The 20,805-nt window shown below is 46.1% G+C and overlaps 1 protein-coding gene across 1 annotated transcript; it reads right to left on the bottom strand.

The window, feature by feature from the left end:
* Window positions 1–3,076: 3,076 nt before the first annotated feature.
* rack1 (receptor for activated C kinase 1) lies at window positions 3,077–17,371 on the bottom strand. The gene is made up of 8 exons (XM_055643154.1): window positions 17,138–17,371; window positions 9,630–9,801; window positions 9,337–9,484; window positions 7,450–7,545; window positions 6,091–6,201; window positions 5,675–5,815; window positions 4,791–4,901; window positions 3,077–3,211 (listed from the first exon to the last, which is right to left on the bottom strand). The coding sequence occupies exons 1-8, from the start codon at window positions 17,244–17,246 to the stop codon at window positions 3,146–3,148; spliced, it is 954 nt and encodes a 317-aa protein (XP_055499129.1). The 5' UTR covers window positions 17,247–17,371; the 3' UTR covers window positions 3,077–3,145.
* Window positions 17,372–20,805: the final 3,434 nt, after the last annotated feature.

Raw genomic sequence — 20,805 nt, forward strand, 5'->3', positions numbered from 1 at the left:
GATTTACGAAGGGTAAATCATGTCTGACGAATCTTATAGAATTTTTCGAGGATGTAACTAGTAGCGTGGATAGGGGAGAACCAGTGGATGTGGTGTATCTGGACTTCCAGAAGGCTTTCGACAAGGTCCCACATAAGAGATTAGTATACAAACTTAAAGTACACGGCATTGGGGGTTCAGTATTGATGTGGATAGAGAACTGGCTGGCAAACAGGAAGCAAAGAGTAGGAGCAAACGGGTCCTTTTCAAAATGGCAGGCAGTGACTAGTGGGGTACCGCAAGGCTCAGTGCTGGGACCCCAGCTATTTACAATATATATTAATGATCTGGATGAGGGAATTGAAGGCAATATCTCCAAGTTTGCGGATGACACTAAGCTGGGGGGCAGTGTTAGCTGTGAGGAGGATGCTAGGAGACTGCAAGGTGACTTGGATAGGCTGGGTGAGTGGGCAAATGTTTGGCAGATGCAGTATAATGTGGATAAATGTGAGGTTATCCATTTTGGTGGCAAAAAACAGGAAAGCAGACTATTATCTAAATGGTGGCCGACTAGGAAAAGGGGAGATGCAGCGAGACCTGGGTGTCATGGTACACCAGTCATTGAAAGTAGGCATGCAGGTGCAGCAGGCAGTGAAGAAAGCGAATGGTATGTTAGCTTTCATAGCAAAAGGATTTGAGTATAGGAGCAGGGAGGTTCTACTGCAGTTGTACAGGGTCTTGGTGAGACCACACCTGGAGTATTGCGTACAGTTTTGGTCTCCAAATCTGAGGAAGGACATTATTGCCATAGAGGGAGTGCAGAGAAGGTTCACCAGACTGATTCCTGGGATGTCAGGACTGTCTTATGAAGAAAGACTGGATAGACTTGGTTTATACTCTCTAGAATTTAGGAGATTGACAGGGGATCTTATAGAAACTTATAAAAGTCTTAAGGGGTTGGACAGGCTAGATGCAGGAAGATTGCTCCCGATGTTGGGGAAGTCCAGGACAAGGGGTCAGCTTAAGGATAAGGGGGAAATCCTTTAAAACCGAGATGAGAAGAACTTTTTTTACACAGAGTGGTGAATCTCTGGAACTCTCTGCCGCGGAGGGTAGTCGAGGCTAGTTCATTGGCTATATTTAAGAGGGAGTTAGATGTGGACCTTGTGGCTAAGGGGATCAGAGGGTATGGAGAGAAGGCAGGTACGGGATACTGAGTTGGATGATCAGCCATGATCATATTGAATGGCGGTGCAGGCTCGAAGGGCCGAATGGCCTACTCCTGCACCTAATTCCTATGTTTCTATGTCTGCCCCTCCTCTCCCTCGACTCTCCTCCATCTCCTGTGCTTGGTAACAAGCCTGGAGGGGATAATGTTGAACACCAAGCTGTAGTCAATGAACAGCCTGACCTATTTTATTATTGTCCAAGTGCTCTAGAGCGAAGTGGAGAGCCAGTGAGATAATGTCTCCCGTTGATGTACAATGGGGCTAGGCAAAATGTAATTGCTCCTGGTTTTTGCCATGGCAGAACTTGATATGCACCATAACCAACCTCACAAAGCCCCCAGTAACCAAGGGCTGAAGAAGTCTGCAAAAACTCCAGCCAGTTGGTCCATGTAGGTTTTGAGAATGCAACTAGTTACACCATCGGGTCCTGACAAGGCGAGGGTTTCACCCACATGAAGGATCTTATGTAAGCCTCTGTAACTGAGATTACAATACTTTAGCATTGTGGGCTATGGGGCCTAAGATGGAACATCAGTGTCCTTCCTTTCAAAGCATGCATCAAATGCATTCTCATCTGGGAGTGATGCCTCGCTGTCACTTGCTTTTGCCTTGTAGGAAATGATGGCATGCAAACGCTGCCACAACTGTTGAACGTCCGTCTCATCCTCCAATTTAGTGTGAAAGTCCCTGTAAAGCTTTTTGATGGACTTACCTGGATTACTTGTGCAAATCTCCTTCACCACACTTTAATGCCTGAGATCTGGTCCTTAACAGATTGCTCAGGCCAGGCAAGGCTTCTGGTGGGGGAATATTCAGATGATTTTGGTAGGAAAACACTCCACATATTTCCTTATGATCTTAAGCACTATTACAAGCAGGATATTTGCCAATGAAGATTCCCAAAAAATGTTTTGTGATGCAGACAAACCCCAAAACATTACAGGTACAACTTCAGAAATCAACTCCCTAAACATGTACACTAGATTCAACCTCAGTGATGAATTTTCCTCCAAGAGGCTCTTGTGGCAAATTAATAACAACTTCACTTATAGGAAAAACAAAAACAAAATAAATTCACCTCCAGATTATGTAGCAGACATTAGGGGCAGTACAGTGACACAGCAGGTAGAGCTGCTGCCTCAGTGCCAGAGATTGGTTTCTATCCTGACCCTGGGTGCTATATGCGTGGAGTTTGTACATTCTCCCGTTGTCTCTGGATGCTCCAATTTTCTTCCACATCCCACAGATGTATGGGTTTGTAGGTCAATCGGCCTCTATAAATTTCCCATAGTGTGTAGGATGCGAAAGTGGAACAACGTAGAACCAGTGTGAACGGGTGATTACTCGTCAGCGTGGACTCAGTGGGCAAAACGTCCCATTTCCATGCTGTATCGCTGGACTAAACTAAAACATTCTGCATTTCACAAAAACCCCACTAAAGATTGACAATTCTTGCAATGTTAGTAAAGAGATTAAAAACAAACGACTAGCACACCATAATTATGGCCATGAATGGTTGCATTTGCAAGAGAACAGAGCAGGAATTAGCAACTCGACCCATAGTGTCAATGTAGATTATATTTGTTCTTTGAAATGGTGTTCAACGAATGTTGACTAAAATAATCTTGAAACGTAACTATTCGGAACCTAGATACGTTAAACCAATTTAGATCTTTGCCATGCTAAAAAATAAGATTTTGAGCAAACGGCAAGAGGGGAAAAAAAGCACAAATTCACCGAGCAGTAATGCAAATACAATATATATATTTTAAATGGGAGCAATTAACTATTTCAGATGGTAGGCAATGTGTTTTTGGTGGTCATCCATTAAAAAAAAACAAGAACAAAAAACATTCTCCCCACACATGCAAAGTGACAGTAATATTTTATTTTAAATCAGCCCGAACAAGATTTTCCAACTTCTTGCAAAAAGTACTTTATTTTGTTCCAATGGTGACCTGCCAGACTCTGATGAGGTTATCCGTGTAGCCAGCAAACAAGGTCTGAAATACAAAGTCAGAAATTAATCCTGATGTTGCAGACTTAAAAAAAAACTAAAATGTTTCACTTGGAGGTTTCCAGATTCTCAAACAGCTGTCAGTGCTACTAAAATTACAAGATATTTGCACTATTTAACTTGGATAATGTGCGCTAATATGAAATGGCAATAGCCATTTCACCATTTAACCAACAAAAATTCCAATCTCATATCCCTCATATTTGCAGGACGTGTAATCATCGCCATAAGGTTCAGATACTTGTGTGATTGAACATAATCATCGGGATACTGGCTGTATTTCAATTGACAAATAAAGATAGGAGGTACACAAAAATGCTGGTGAAACTCAGCAGGTGCAGCAGCATAGAAACATAGAAATTAGGTGCAGGAGTAGGCCATTCGGCCCTTCGAGCCTGCACCGCCATTCAATATGATCATGGCTGATCATCCAACTCAGTATCCCGTACCTGCCTTCTCTCCATACCCCCTGATCCACTTAGCCAGAAGGTCCACATCTAACTCCCTCTTAAATATAGCCAATGAGCTGGCCTCAACTACCCTCTGTGGCAGAGTTCCAGAGATTCACCACTCTGTGTGAAAAAAGTTCTTCTCATCTCGGTTTTAATGGATTTCCCCCTTATCCTTAAGCTGTGACCCTTTGTCCTGGACTTCCCTAACATCGGGAACAATCTTCCTGCATCTAGCCTGTCCAACCCCTTAAGAATTTTGTAAGTTTCTATAAGATCCCCTCTCAATCTCCTAAATTCTAGAGAGTATAAACCAAGTCTATCCAGTCTTTCTTCATAAGACAGTCCCGACATCCCAGGAATCAGTCTGGTGAACCTTCTCTGCACTCCCTCTATGGCAATAATGTCCTTCCTCAGATTTGGAGACCAAAACTGTACGCAATACTCCAGGTGTGGTCTCAGCAAGACCCTGTACAACTGCAGTAGAACCTCCCTGCTCCTATACTCAAATCCTTTTGCAATGAAAGCTAACATACCATTCGCTTTCTTTACTGCCTGTTGCACCTGCATGCCTACCTTCGATGACTGGTGTACCATGACACCCAGGTCTCGCTGCATCTCCCCCTTTCCCAATCGGCCACCATTTAGATAATAGTCTGCTTTCCCGTTTTTGCCACCAAAATGGATAACCTCACATTTATCCACATTATACTGCATCTGCCAAACATTTGCCCACTCACCCAGCCTATCCAAGTCACCTTGCAGTCTCCTAGCATCCTCCTCACAGCTAACACTGCCCCCCAGCTTAGTGTCATCCGCAAACTTGGAGATATTGCCTTCAATTCCCTCATCCAGATCATTAATATATATTGTAAATAGCTGGGGTCCCAGCACTGAGCCTTGCGGCACCCCACTAGTCACTGCCTGCCATTGTGAAAAGGACCCGTTTACTCCTACTCTTTGCTTCCTGTTTGCCAGCCAGTTCTCTATCCACATCAATACTGAACCCCCAATGCTGTGTGCTGAACCCCCAATGCCGAGAGCATCTGTGGAGCGAAGGAAATAGGCAACGTTTCGGGCCGAACCCCTTCTTCAAACTTAGGCAAATAAAGATACCTGTCCATCTGCAGACCAAGCCAGGCATGTACACTGTGGAGGCTCTGCTTTATTGCTGGTGCTAATTATTTCTTGTCTTAATTCATCCACGATGATTTTTCCTTCCAGGTCCTGTCAACAATCAAAGTCAAAGTCAATATTATTCGCCACATGCAGCCGAAGGTGCAGTGAAATGAATTTGGCAGCAATGAAAAAGAACACACAATACACAATAAAATTTAACACAAACATCCACCATAGCATTCTTCACTGAGGTGGAAGGCACAAAGTTTAGTCAGTCCTCCTCCTTTGTTCATCCGTGGTCGGGGCCATAAACTCTCCGGTCGCCTCCATGGAAGGCCCGATTGTCAGGCCTCTCAATACAAAGTGCAATTTGATATTTTCACTAACGCAGTTATAAGCAGAAATTGTACATGGTTTGTAAGGTTTCTATTTAAATCTGAATATGCTTCATGCAATTGCATTTTAATATAATGGAATTCTTACAACCATCTAACTTTCAGATATGCAATGCTCAAGTTACACAAAAAAACAGACCATGGCTTATTTTGCCTTTTTGAATAAGCAGGTCCAGGTGAGGAAAGAGAAAAGCTTCATTCTACAATCTTCACTTGCTTTGGTTTCTCTACATAGCACAAAAATGTGAGAGTATCAAAAGGAAGTGCCAGGCAGCTATCTCCAGACAACAAATGAGATAAACTGGCCAGTAAAATAGAACCAAGCTGCCTGGCTTCATGAAGCAGACAGTGCACTGCTCATTTTAAACAAATGTAGCATAATTCTATATGTTTAAAGGAAATCTTTTCTAAATCCTTAAACTTCTCTTCGGAACTGTTTCACCTTCCAATGTTTCAAAGAAAACTCCAAAATATACACCTACTTACCCAAATTTTAATGCTGGGCCCAGTGGCAGCACATAGCCAATACCTATTGGGACTAAAGCACAAGGCACTGATAATGTCACCACCATCCAAGGTGTACAGATGTTTTCCCTCATTGAGATCCCACAACATGGCTTGTCCATCCTATAGAACAGAAAACAGCATATCTTAAACATATATTAATAAATAGCTTAGAGAATTCAAGAGTCCTCACTGCTGAGCATTAGATTTCTATCTTTTGTTTCAAGCTTTAGCTCAAGTCAAAATTTACAAGAGAGCTAATGCTTAACTGGAATGTTCTCACGGCAGGTTGGTTCAAATAACTTCAGTTTCCTTAACAATTATGTCCAAGTCATTACCAATTTAGCCACCTAAACTACCAAATGTAAATAGCAAGGTTATAAAAGAAAATAATGTACCTTGCCACCTGAAGCGCATAGGGATCCATCAGGAGAAACGGTAACAGTATTCAGGACACCAGAATGCCCAATATGATTTGTTTTCAGTTTGCAGTTGGCTAAGTTCCAAACCTGGAACAGGAAAGAGCATATTCAATGCCTCCTTTTAAAAATACATCATTTGTCTATTAACTACTGCAATTTTTTAAGTAACAGAACACAAAGCAATCATAATGAGTTGGATAAATAGTAATGCAGTACCTCACAGCTCCAGAGTATACCCTGACCTGTGGTGCCGAGTGGAGTTTACATATTCTGCATCACCACACACGCTTCTTTGGGTGATCATGGGCGGCATGGTGGTGGAGTTATAGAGCTTCTGCCGTACAGCACCAGAGACTCAGGTTCAACCCCGACTACGGGTGCTGTCTGTACGGAGTTTGAGCTTTCTCCCTGTGGCCGCCGGTGGGTTTCCGCCCACTACAAAGACGTACAGATTTGCAGGTTAATTGGCTTTGTTGAAAATTGTAAATGGTCCATTGCATGTAGGATAGTGCTAGTGCACAGGGACCACTGGTTGGTACAAATTCGGTGGGTCGAAGGGCCTGTTACCACGCTGTATCTCTAAACTAAACTTGCTTCTCCGCTTCAAACCAAAGAGACATTAGCTGGTAAGTTTATTACCCCCATAATGGGCGGTAGGATAACTAGGCTGAAGTGATGGGCATGTGAATTATATCATGTCACAGGGAAACAAGTGGGACATAGTTCTGATAGAATTCCTATATGCCGAGGGAAAATGAGCACTGTAGAGGAATGGGGTGTAGTGCAAATTAGCCCATCTCACAAACATCGATCGTTCTTCATCACAAATCAAAAAAGGAAATCAAGCCCCAAAATTAACTGAAAACAATAGAGAATTAAACACAAAAATCATATTCAAACCAGATCACAAAAATGTCTGCAAAGGCAGCAGTTGAGTTGCCAAAGACCTGGGTTCGATCCTGACTACGGATGCTTGTCTATACAGAGTTTGTATGTTCTCCCTATGACCTGCGTGGGTTTTCCCTGGGATCTCTGGTTTCCCTTCCCCACACCCAAAGACATACAGGTTAGTAGGTTAATTGACTTTGTAAAATTGCAAATTGTCCCTAGCTTGTGGATAGTGTTAATGTACAGTGATTGCTGGTTGGCACGGACTTGGTGGACAAAGGCCTGTTGCCACGCTATATCTCTAAACTAAAAACTAAACTGGTTCATCCTAACAACTATTATACAATCAATTAAAAAATTCAAAGCAATAATATCAAGGCGATAAAAGCTGTACTCACACCACACCCCCACCACTCAAACTCTAATCTATATCTGCCACATATTTACCTTAACCAGTTTGTCCCACCCACAGGAGACAATGATGGGATTGCTGCTATTTGGCGAGAAGCGAACACACGAAACCCATTCACTGTGGCATTCGTCCTGCGGATTGGAACGCATAAAAGTGTATAAAATTTAACAAAGACAAGATATTACAATAGAGATTCAACATAAATTTCTTTACATCGGCCAAATTCTTACCATAACATTACATCAATAACTGATATCTCCAATTTCAAGACATCAACTCACAGAGTACACCTTTTGTACCCTCCCCGCCATGATGCATCACCTGATAAATAGCGTTCCATGACATCAGCTAATAGAAAGGCATTCCCAGTACCCTCCAGGTTTCAGCTATTGTTTTGAATGAACAATGAATAAATAAACACGTGGCCATGAAATATTGGTCAGATGCTTTCTTTTCCCCATCATAAAATAGGCATACATCTAATAATTTAGCACCAAATACATTCTCATTTCACTTACTAAATAACTACTGTATTTACTGAATTACTTGATTTATTGAAGCAGAAGTGGATGACCACCATGTGGTCAAGTAAGTTGCATCTATTTCTGATTATTTTATAATAAATTGTGTTCTCTATGCATTTATTTGGTCTGTCAGCCATACACTGAGATTGTGTCACTAGTTTTGCTGTATCATGTGTCATTCATGATCACTGAAAACCTTTTAAACACAGCAGGCCATTCAACCATGTATCATATCCGTATCTAGTTGTGCAAATATGCTGAGGGTTTGAGCCTCTACCATACAAAGTGGCAGATTCCAGAATCCTACGTCTCTGCAGGCAAAACATTCTTCTTCATATCCCCCTATCCTTTCATCCAACAGATTAAATCCATATGTGCTGACTTTTGCCCATCCCCTAGCCGTGCTCCTGATAATTTTACACAACTCAATTAAGACTGCCCTCAGACTTCTGTTCCAAAGAAAACAATCAACCATCTAATCCAGGGGTCGGCAACCTTGTTCTGCATAGGGGCCAGGACGCATGTCTGTGAGCAGATGATGGGCCACATCAATCACGTGTATACATGGATCCTGCCCCGCATGGCAGGCATCAAATCACGTGTTCACAGAAGGTAGACAAAAATGCTGGAGAAACTCAGCGGGTGAGGCAGCCTCATGCAATCTTTGGAGGTCTCACCCGCTGAGTTTCTCTAGCATTTTTGTCTACCTTCAATTTTCCAGCATCTGCAGTTCTTTCTTAAACATGTTCACAGAAGGTGCTCAGCCGCGCCGACAGCTTTGCGCAGGATGCGATACAGCCAGATTTCGGCCGTGCTTATTCGGCGGGCCTGATGAATACGGGAAAAAAAATCCACCCGCGGTCCGGATTATTCCGGGTTACAGGGCCGCATTAGGTTGCTGATCCCTGATCTAATCCTTCTAAATGTTACAAGTCTTGTCAATAATATGTCAATTGCATTTGACACATGTGTCAATAGGATTTCCAGTTTAAATTATATACCTGTAAAGCAGTGCTTAGAATGGGACACATTGTCATCCTATTAATGTATAGTGGTACAGCACAACTTCCTTGCTCTTACATCCTATACTGCCAAATACATACATTTCTATCATTTGTCCTGCCTTTAAAGCAAATTCTCTTCTTCTTCCCCCACAACCATCAGTAAGCACCCTCCCATTTTTTGCCCAGTGATAACATTTCACTGCAAGATATTTCATGTGATAGGACACCTATATCTTCCTGCAAACTAACGTTTTCCATCTCACTGTCTACTGTTGGTCTTTTAGATTGGGAATTTAACTCACTCTCAAGAATATCCAAAGCATAATTGCACTGAAGGATAATACTAGTGTTTGTTAAAGTACGCGGAATTGAAACAATTCAGCCTCAACGTTACCTGGATGGTGTACTTGCAAACTCCAAGGGTGTTCCACAGTTTAACAGTTTTGTCACGGGAACCAGACACAATTTGCCGATTATCTGCTGAAAAGGCAACACTCAGTACATCCTTGGTGTGACCATTAAATGAGCGGGTCGTCAAACCCCTAGACCAGAAATAAAATTAGAAATACAGTAAATTGCAGGAAAGGTGCCATTTATTGTTTAAAAAAATGTAATTGTGCAATTGGTATAAGTTGTAATTAAAATGTTTTCTGAAGAAACTGTTGGGTGTTTTAGCTGCATTCTTACGTTGTCAAATCCCAAAGTCGCAGGGTTTTATCCCAGGAACCAGAAAGGGCAAACTGACCATCAGAAGAAATGACCACATCACTGATGAAGTGACCATGACCATCGAGGCGACGTTGAGGCATACCGTAACTGGACTCATCCCTAGTTAGTTTCCACATGATGATAGCTGCATCTGAAATAGAATAACGAACACAGTGAACCAAGATTGATTGAAACCATCTTTACTACCTGCATTCCCTATTGCAATTCATCCACATCCCATGCATCATAGTATTTTTCCCCCCCTCCGAGTGCTGTACTAATACAGATAATTTGTTAATCATTAATGCGAAATACTTTTGAAAGATGCATATGCATGTTGCCGTTTCCTCTCTCCAAGCAACGGAGTATTTTGAAATAACCTTACTGAAAGAATCCAAATCCAATGTTAATTGAAAATCGACAAAAATGCTGGAGAAACTCAGCGGGTACAGCAGCATCTATGGAATGAAGGAAACAGGCAACGTTTCGGGCCGAAACCCTTCTTCAGACTGATCAGTTGCAGATACAAGTTTATAATAAAGGAGTCAAGCTACTGGAGTAACTCAGTGAGTTATGCAGCATCACTGGAGAACTTGGATAGGTGATGTGTCTGGTCAGAACCATTCTTCAGATTTATTTGGTTAATTGGTGTTTTTGCCACAGATCCTGACTGATCGTCAGCATTTTGTGTTTTATTTTCCAGAATTTCAATATTTATTTCCATTTTTACAATACAATACAATACGGTTTATTTGTCACATTGCACATAAAGTGCAAGTGAAATGAATTTGCCAGCAGCGGTACAATGAGAAAGAACACACACAAAAACACACTAAAAATGTAACATAAACATCCACCACAGCATTCATCACTGTGGTGGAAGGCACACAATTTGGCCAGTCCTCCTCCATTTTCCCCCGCGGTCGGGACCTCAACCCTCCGCAGTCGCCGCTGCGGGCGTCGTCCAGATGGTAAAAGGACAAGGTACAAGTCCAGGGTCGGCTCTTCCCCACTGGAGACCGCGGCTTGAAGTTGGTGTAGGCCGCAGGCCGGCGGTCGAGATTTAAAGTTTAAAGTTCCCGCCGCGCCGCGCCGCAGCCAGAAGCACTGCAGACCGCAGGGCCGGCGGTCGAAGCTCCCCTCCAGGGATAGAAACATAGAAATTAGGTGCAGGAGTAGGCCATTCGGCCCTTCGAGCCTGCACCGCCATTCAATATGATCATGGCTGATCATCCAGCTCAGTAACCCGTACCTGCCTTCTCTCCATACCCTCTGACCCCCTTGGCCACAAGGGCCACATCTAACTCCCTCTTAAATATAGCCAATGAACTGGCCTCAACTACCCTCTGTGGCAGAGAGTTCCAGAGATTCACCACTCTGTGTGAAAAAAGTTCTCCTCATCTCGGTTCTAAAGGACTTCCCCCTTATCCTTAAGCTGTGACCCCTTGTCCTGGACTTCCCCAACATCGGGAACAATCTTCCTGCATCTAGCCTGTCCAACCCCTTAAGAATTTTGTAAGTTTCTATAAGATCCCCTCTCAATCTCCTAAATTCTAGATAGTATAAACCAAGTCTATCCAGTCTTTCTTAATAAGACAGTCCTGACATCCCAGGAATCAGTCTGGTGAACCTTCTCTGCACTCCCTCTATGGCAATAATGTCCTTCCTCAGATTTGGAGACCAAAACTGCACGCAATACTCCAGGTGTGGTCTCACCAATACCCTGTACAACTGCAGTAGAACCTCCCTGCTCCTATACTCAAATCCTCTTGCTATGAAAGCCAACATACCATTTGCTTTCTTTACTGCCTGCTGCACCTGCATGCCTACCTTCAATGACTGGTGTACCATGACACCCAGGTCTCGCTGTATCTCCCCCTTTCCCAATCGGCCACCATTTAGATAATAATCTGCTTTCCCGTTTTTGCCACCAAAATGGATAACCTCACATTTATCCACATTATACTGCATCTGCCAAACATTTGCCCACTCACCCAGCCTATCCAAGTCACCTTGCAGTCTCCTAGCATCCTCCTCACACCTAACACTGCCCCCCAGCTTAGTGTCATCCGCAAACTTGGAGATATTGCCTTCAATTCCCTCATCCAGATCATTAATATATATTGTAAATAGCTGGGGTCCCAGTACTGAGCCTTGCGGTACCCCACTAGTCACTGCCTGCCATTGTGAAAAGGACCCGTTTACTCCTACTCTTTGCTTCCTGTTTGCCAGCCAGTTCTCTATCCACATTAATACTGAACCCCCAATGCCATGTGCTTTAAGTTTGTATACTAATCTCTTATGTGGGACCTTGTCAAAAGCCTTCTGGAAGTCCAGATACACCACATCCACTGGTTCTCCCCTATCCACGCTACTAGTTACATCCTCGAAAATTCTATAAGATTCGTCAGACATGATTTACCTTTCGTAAATCCATGCTGACTTTGTCCAATGATTTCACCACTTTCCAAATGTGCTGCTATCCCATCTTTAATAACTGACTCTAGCAGTTTCCCCACTACCGATGTTAGACTAACTGGCCTGTAATTCCCCGTTTTCTCTCTCCCTCCCTTCTTAAAAAGTGGGGTTACGTTTGCTACCCGCCAATCCTCTGGAACTACTCCAGAATCTAAAGAGTTTTGAAAGATTATTACTAATGCATCCACTATTTCTGGAGCTACTTCCTTAAGTACTCTGGGATGCAGCCTATCTGGCCCTGGGGATTTATCGGCCTTTAATCCATTCAATTTACCCAACACCACTTCCCGACTAACCTGGATTTCACTCAATTCCTCCACCTCCTTTGACCCGCGGGCCCCTGCTATTTCCGGCAGATCATTTATGTCTTCCTTAGTGAAGACGGAACCAAAGTAGTTATTCAATTGGTCCGCCATATCCTGGTTCCCCATGATCAACTCACCTGTTTCTGACTGCAAGGGACCTACATTTGTTTTAACTAATCTCTTTCTTTTCACATATCTATAAAAACTTTTGCAGTCAGTTTTTATGTTCCCTGCTAGTTTTCTTTCATAATCCATTTTTCCTTTCCTAATTAAGCCCTTCGTCCTCCTCTGCTGGTCTCTGAATTTCTCCGGTATGCTGCTTTTTCTGGCTAGTTTGTACGCATCATCCTTTGCTTTGATACTATCCCTGATTTCCCTTGTTATCCATGGATGTACTACCTTCCATGATTTATTCTTTTGCCAAACTGGGATGAACAATTTTTGTAGTTCATCCATGCAGTCTTTAAATGCCTTCCATTGCATATCCACCGTCAACCCTTTTAGAATTAATTGCCAGTCAATCTTGGCCAATTCACGTCTCATACCCTCAAAGTTACCTTTCTTTAAGTTCAAAACCATTGTTTCTGAATTAACAATGTCACTCTCCATCCTAATGAAGAACTCAACCATATTATGGTCACTCTTGCCCAAGGGGCCACGCACAACAAGACTACTAACTAACCCTTCCTCATTACTCAATACCCAGTCTAAAATAGCCAGCTCTCTCGTTGGTTCCTCTACATGTTGATTTAGATAACTATCCCGCATACATTCCAAGAAATCCTCTTCCTCAGCACCCCTGCCAATTTGATTCACCCAATCTATATGTAGATTGAAGTCACCCATTATAACTGCTTTGCCTTTGTCACAAGCATTTCTAATTTCCTGTTTGATACCATCTCCAACTTCACTACTACTGTTAGGTGGCCTGTACACAACACCCACCAGCGTTTTCTGCCCCTTATTGTTTCGCAGCTCTACCCATACCGATTCCACATCCTCCAAACTAATGTCCTTCCTTTCCATTGCGTTAATCTCCTCTCTAACCAGCAACACTACCCCACCTCCTTTTCCTTTCTCTCTATCCCTCCTGAATATTGAATATCCCTGGATGTTCAGCTCCCAGCCTTGGTCACCCTGGAGCCATGTCTCCGTGATCCCAACTATATCATAGTCATTAATGGCTATCTGCACGTTCAACTCATCCACCTTATTACGAATACTCCTTGCATTGAGACACAAAGCCTTCAGGCTTGTTTTTACAACGCTCTTACCCCTTATACAATTATGTTGAAAAGTGGCCCTTTTTGATTTTTGCCCTGGTTTTGGCTGCCTGCCACTTTTACTTTTCACCTTGCTACCTATTGCTTCTACCTTCATTTTACACCCCCCTGCCCCTCTGCTCTTGTACCCATCCCCCTGCCACATTAGTTTAAATCCTCCCCGACAGCACTAGCAAACACTCCCCCAAGGACATTGGTTCCATTCCAGCCCAGGTGCAGACCGTCCTGTTTGTACTGGTCCCACCTCCCCCAGAACTGGTTCCAATGCCCTAAAAATTTGAATCCCTCCCCCTTGCACCATTTTTCAAGCCACGTATTCATCTGCAATATCCTCCTATTTCTGCTCTGACTGGCCCGTGGTACTGGTAGTAATCCAGAGATTATTACCTTTGAGGTCCTACTTTTAAGCTTATCTCCTAGCTCCCTAAATTCATCCTGTAGGACCTCATCCCTTTTTTTACCTATATCGTTGGTGCCAATATGCACCACGACAACTGGCTGTTCACCCTCCCCCTCCAGAATGTTCTGCAGCCGTTCAGTGACATCCCTGACCCTTGCACCAGGGAGGCAACATACCATCCTGGAGTCTCTTTTGCGGCCGCAGAAACGCCTATCTATTCCCCTGACAATTGAATCCCCTATTACTATTGCCCTTCCACTCTTTTTCCCCCCCTCATGTGCCGCAGAGCCACCCATGGTGCCATGAACTTGGCTGCTGCTGCCTTCCCCTGATGAGCAATCTCCCTCAACAGTTTCCAAAATGGTATACCTGTTTAGGAGGGAGATGACCGCAGGGGACTCCTGCACTACCTGCCTGCTGCTTTGCTGACTATTGGCCACCCGTTCCCCTTCTGTCCTCTTACCTTTCACCTGCGGTGTGACCAACTCACTGTACGTGCTGTCCACGACTTTCTCAGCGTCGTGGATGCTCCAGTATGAATCCAACCGCAGCTCCAATCGTTCAATGCGGTCTGCCAGGAGCTGCAGCTGGACACACTTCCTGCAAACATAGTCACCAGGGACACCGACCATATCCCTGATTTCCCACATGTTGCAGGCTGAGCAAACCACGGGGCCAATCTCCACCGACATATCCTACTCCCAATTTAACTATATTAAATATTAAAAAACACAAAAACTTTATCCGTTAACCTTTACTAATAAATAGTGTACCCTTAACTCCCAGAATCCTTTACTCCCAGAATCCTTAGCCTAAAGGCAAAAATGTAAAAAAGTAAACCAATCAGAGGCTTCCTCTGAACCAATCAGAGGCTTCCCCCAGACTCCTTCTCTGGAACGTTGGCGATTTGGTATGCAGGTTCTCCTCCCCCTCTCACCAACGGCTCCCTGGGCCTCTGTGGAAACAAGCCCCGCGGTGTATTTTATACTTACAGCGCAGGTTCTCCTCCCCTCTCACCAACGGCTCCCTGGGCCTCTGTGGAAACAAGCCCCGCGGTGTATTTTATACTTACAGCGCAGGTACTCCTCCCCTCTCACCAACGGCTCCCTGGGCCTCTGTGGAAACAAGCCCCGCGGTGTATTTTATACTTACAGCGCAGGTACTCCTCCCCTCTCACCAACGGCTCCCTGGGCCTCTGTGGAAACAAGCCCCGCGGTGTATTTTATACTTACAGCGCAGGGACTCCTCCCCTCTCTCCAGCGGCTCCCTGGGCCTCTGGGTCTGTGAAAACAAGCCCCGCGGTGTATTTTATACTTACAGCGCAGGTACTCCTCCCCTCTCACCAACGGCTCCCTGGGCCTCTGTGGAAACAAGCCCCGCGGTGTATTTTATACTTACAGCGCAGGTACTCCTCCCCTCTCACCAACGGCTCCCTGGGCCTCTCTCGCTGGAGGGTGATGGTAAGTCGCCACCGCGCCCGCGGTAGAAGTTGGCCGTGGGCCGGCAGTGATGGCTTCTTCTTCCCCCGGGTCCCCCATGAGGGATCCCGGGCTGTAGACGCCGCGCCAGCTGGAGCTGTGCAGACCGGGCGCGGCTTCAGGCTGCCCCGGGCCAGCGAAACGGAGCGCTCCCCTCCAGCGAGCCCCATCGAGGGCTCACACGCTCCACGCCGAGAGTCCACGCTGCGCCCGCCGCTGAAGCCCCGGGCGCGTCTCCGGGAAAGGCCGCGCCGATCCTTGCTGTTAGGCCACGGGGGAGGCGACCTGGAAAAAGTCGCCTCCCCATGGAGGAGGCGGCCAAAACGGCCCCTCACCCCCCCACACCACCCCCCACACAAAACACAAAGAAACATTAAAAACATACTTTAAAACTAAAAAAAAATTAAAAAAGTTGAAAAAACTAACGCGCTGCTGACAGGGCTGCCGCCATTGCAGCGCCCCCACCGATCATTAATGGGCAAGAAGATGACAGATAAGTATAAATCAGGGGAATTGTTTTATTTTTACAAGCCAGACAAAAATTGCACGTTTAAGTGGCAAGGAGCCATTATGAAAGTGCAGATTGATACACATAAAAGTAAGACTGCAAAGTTACTAGGAAATAAAAAATGCAAGATTTAATTGCATAGGGATCAATATAAGAGTACCAAAATCTTGCTGCAATTGTTCAGGCATCTGGTGCGTGTCCACGTCTTTGTAATACAGCACACCATTTTGTTTGTAATCAAGAATAAAAATGCCGTGGGGACGGTGCAACAAATTACCACATTGTATCCGGGAATATTGCATTCTATAAAAGATGCAAGGAGAGCCTATACTCACTTGTTTAGAAGATTAACCAAAGGAATATGAGCAACACTGACAGGTCAAGGGTCTATTCCTCCAAAGCAAATTACCTACAACTAATAGGCCTAAGAGATAGGCAATTTAAGTCTGAGATGACTCAAAACCCATGTAATATAAACCTACTCTGGGAGATCATTGGGAACATCGAAAAGGGACACATAGATATTTGGACATAGTTATGGGAGAAATGTTACCCTACGTAGCGGCAGAGGATGTAATATTGCCAAACATCTTGCTAGAAATCAGATGGTGAAGAAGCACAAGATGCACATCTCTTTATGCCCTCAATCGTCTTTTTTTAAATAAAACCGTCAAGTATCGTAGTTGTAAAGCACTTTGATTCATGTAAGTTTTGAACGATAACAAGCATCTTTAAGGTGCATGCGTAATATACTCGTCAAAATATTAATTTTTTCACTTTCAACAAGTCGGCTGCCTGCTCCACGACACTTTTTGGACTAGATGAAGTTGAGGGTCTGCCTCATTAGCGGATGTCAGCGTAGACATCCACTCCCGCTAACCGGAGCCAAGAAAAACCCGATAGTTCCACAAGATAGGATAGAGGGAAGCGCAGTGAAAAGTTAATGGGGAGCCGAGCAAAAGGCTGCTCCACCCGGCTACACATTGCCAACACCGCGGGTTGGAATCCAGTCCTGCCTTGCCCGGCCCGGCCTACCTCGGGACGCCGACAGAATCATGTCTGGGAATTGAGGGGTGGTGGCGATTTGTGTCACCCAGCCACGGTGTCCCTTTAGGATCCCGCGGAGAGTCATCTGTTCCGTCATGGTGAGTGGATACGGAGCGTTCCCGGAGGCGATGGAGACGGATTGCGGCGCAGCCCTGGCCTCAGCAAAGCCGCCTTATCCACGGCCGCAGAGAAAGAGGAAGCCGCCCGGCCGAGCCCGGATCTGACGTGACCACGCGCAGTGCTCTCTGGGCGGCTCGCAGGGCCGCCTGGTTGCCGTGGAGACCGGTGATGGCAACGTGGAGGAAGGAACTGCATATGCTGGTTTACACCAAAGATCTTATAGCGAAGCAAGATGGATTACTCTCACGCAAACGTGAGGTACGCTCATGGGCGGATTCATGGGTGATTATAGGACACATTTTAGCAAGCTGACTCCGCCATCTTGTTCCGCCATCTTGCTCCGCTTTCTTGCTCCGCCTTCTTGCTTCCGGCCAAAGATTGGAGCCGCAGCGGGGAGAAGGAGTGCGGGGCCCGGGGCAGCGGGGGGAGAGAGAGTGCGGGGCAGCGGGGGAAGCAGCGGGGAGAAGGAGTGCGGGGGCCGGGGCAGCGGGGAGAAGGAGCGCGGGGCCCGGGGCAGCGGGGAGAGAGAGTGCGGGGTCCGGGGCAGCGGGGAGAAGGAGTGCGGGGCCCGGGGCAGCGGGGAGAAGGAGTGCGGGGTCCGGGGCAGCGGGGGGAGAAGGAGTGCGGGGTCCGGGACGGTGAGGAGAGAGAGTGCGGGGCCCGGGGCAGCGGGGAGAAAGAGTGCGGGGCCCGGGGCAGTGGGGAGAAAGAGTGCGGGGCCCGGGGCAGCGGGGAGAGAGAGTGCGGGGCAGCGGAGGAGGGGTGCGGGGCCCGGGGCAGCGGGGAGAAGGAGTGCGGGGCCCGGGGCAGCGGGGGAGAGAGGAGTGCGGGGCCCGGGGCAGCGGGGGGAGAGAGAGAGTGCGGGGCAGCGGGGAGAAGGAGTGCGGGGCCCGGGGCAGCAGCGGGAGAAGGAGTGCGGGGCCCGGGGCAGCGGGGAGAAGGAGTGGCGGGGCCCGGGGCAGCGGGGAGAAAGAGTGCGGGGCCCGGGGCAGCGGGGAGAAGGAGTGCGGGGCCCGGGGCAGCGGGGAGAGAGAGAGTGCGGGGTCCGGGGCAGCGGGGGGAGAAGGAGTGCGGGGCCCGGGGCAGCGGGGAGAGAGAGAGTGCGGGGTCCGGGGCAGCGGGGGGAGAAGGAGTGCGGGGCCCGGGGCAGCGGGGGGAGAGAGAGAGTGCGGGGTCCGGGGCAGCGGGGGAGAAGGAGTGCGGGGCCCGGGGCAGCGGGGAGAGAGAGAGTGCGGGGCAGCGGGGGAGAAGATATATAAGATATTTGGTTTACACCGAAGATAGACACAAAAAGCTGGAGTAACTCAGCGGGACAGGCAGCATCTCTGGAGAGAAGGAATGGGTGACGTTTCGGTTCCAGACACTTCTTCAGACTGTTAGTCAGGGGAGAGGGAGACTAGAGATATGGAAGGGTAAGATGTGAAAACGACAAATCAAAGCAGACGTTGCTCAAGTAAATGTAGAATTATAGACAATAGACAATAGGTGCAGGAGGAGGCCATTCGGCCCTTCGAGCCAGCACCGCCATTCAATGTGATCATGGCTGATCGTCCCCTATCAATACCCCATGCCTGCCTTATCCCCATATCCCTTGATGCACTGGCCCCTAAAGCTCTATCTAACTCTCTCTTAAATCCATCCAATGACTTGGCCTCCATTGCCCTCTGGCAGGGAATTCCATAAATTCACAACTCTCTGGGTGAAAAAGTTTTTCTCACCTCAGTCATAAATGCCCTCCCCTTTATTCTAAGACTGTGGTCCCTGGTTCTGGACTCGCCCAACATTGGGAACATTTTTCCTGCATCTAGCTTGTCCAGTCCTTTTATAATTTTATCTGTTTCTATAAGATATCCCCTCATCCTTCTAAACTCCAGTGAATACAAGCCTAGTCTTTTCAATCTTTCCTCATATGACAGTCCCGCCATCCCAGGGATCGATCTCGTGAACCTACGCTGCACTGCCTCAATCACAAGGATTTCCTGCCTCAAATTAGGAGACCAAAGCTGTACACAATACTCCAGATGCGGTCTCACCAGAGCCCTATACAGCTGCAGCCCTATACAACTGCTCCCTCTTCTAATTCCCTCTTCCAATTCATAGCAAAAGGATTTGAGTATATTCATAACAAAAAGATTTGAGAATATTCATAGCAAAAGGATTTGAGTATATTCATAGCAAAAGGATTTGAGTATATTCATAGCAAAAGGATTTGAGTATAATTATAGCAAAAGGATTTGAATATATTCATAGCAAAAGGATTTGAGTATAAGAGCAGGGAGGTTCTACTGCAGTTGAAAAGGGTCTTGGTGAAATCACATCTGGAGTCTTGCGTACAGTTTTGCTCCTAATCTGAAGAAAGACATTCTTGCCATAGAGGGAGTACAGAGAGGTTCACCAGACTGATTCCTGGGATGGCAGGACTTTCATATGAAGAAAGACTGGATAGACTTGGCTTGTACACGCTAGAATTTAGAAGATTGAGGGGGGATCTTATAGAAACTTACAAAATTCTTAAGGGGTTGGACAGGCTAGATGCAGGAAGATTATTCCTGATGTTGGGGAAGTCCAGAACTAGGGGTCACAGTTTAAGGATAAGAGGGAAGTCTTTTAGGACCGAGATGAGAAAATAATTTTTTACACAGAGAGTGGTGAATCTGTGGAATTCTTTGCCACAGAAGGTAGTTGAGGCCAGTTCATTGGCTAAATTTAAGAGGGAGTTAGATGTGGCCCTTGTGGCTAGGGGGATCAGGGGGTATGGAGAGAAGGCAGGGATGGGATACTGAGTTGGATGATCAGCCATGATCATATCGAATGGCGGTGCAGGCTCGAAGGGCCGAATGGCCTACTCCTGCACCTATTTTCTATGTTTCTAGAAGAACCTCTTTACTCGTATATTAGCTTTCTTCACTGCCTGCTGTACCTGTAAGCCAACTTTCAGTGACCGGTGTACAAGGATGCCCAGGTCTCGCTGCACCTCCCTCATACCTAACCCCATTGAGATAATAATCTGCCCCCTTGTTTTTGCCGCCAAAGTCGATAACCTCACATTTATCTATATTATACTGCATCTGCCACGCATCTGCTCACTCACTCACCTGTCCAGGTCACCCTGCAACCTCTTAACATCCTCTTCACAGTTCACACTGCCACCCAGCTTTGTGTTATCCGCAAACTTGTTAGTTTTGCTCCTAATTCCCTCTTCCAAATCATTAATATATATGGTAAACAGTTGCGGCCCCAACACCGAGCCTTGCGGCACTCCACTCGCCACTGCCTGCCATTCTAAAAAGGACCCGTTCACTCCTACTCTTTGCTTCCGGTCTGCCAACCAATTTTCTGTCCATGTCAACACCCTACCCCCAATACCATATGCTCTAATTTTAGTCACCAGTCTCCCTTGTGGGACCTTATCAAAGGCTTTCTGAAAGGCTAGATACACTACATCCACTGGCTCATAGATTCATAGAAAATAGGTGCAGGAGTAGGCCATTCGGCCCTTCGAGCCTGCACCGCCATTCAATATGATCATGGCTGAT

Source organism: Leucoraja erinacea, chromosome 11 (genome assembly GCF_028641065.1).
Source record: "Leucoraja erinacea ecotype New England chromosome 11, Leri_hhj_1, whole genome shotgun sequence".
Classification (NCBI taxonomy): domain Eukaryota; kingdom Metazoa; phylum Chordata; class Chondrichthyes; order Rajiformes; family Rajidae; genus Leucoraja; species Leucoraja erinaceus.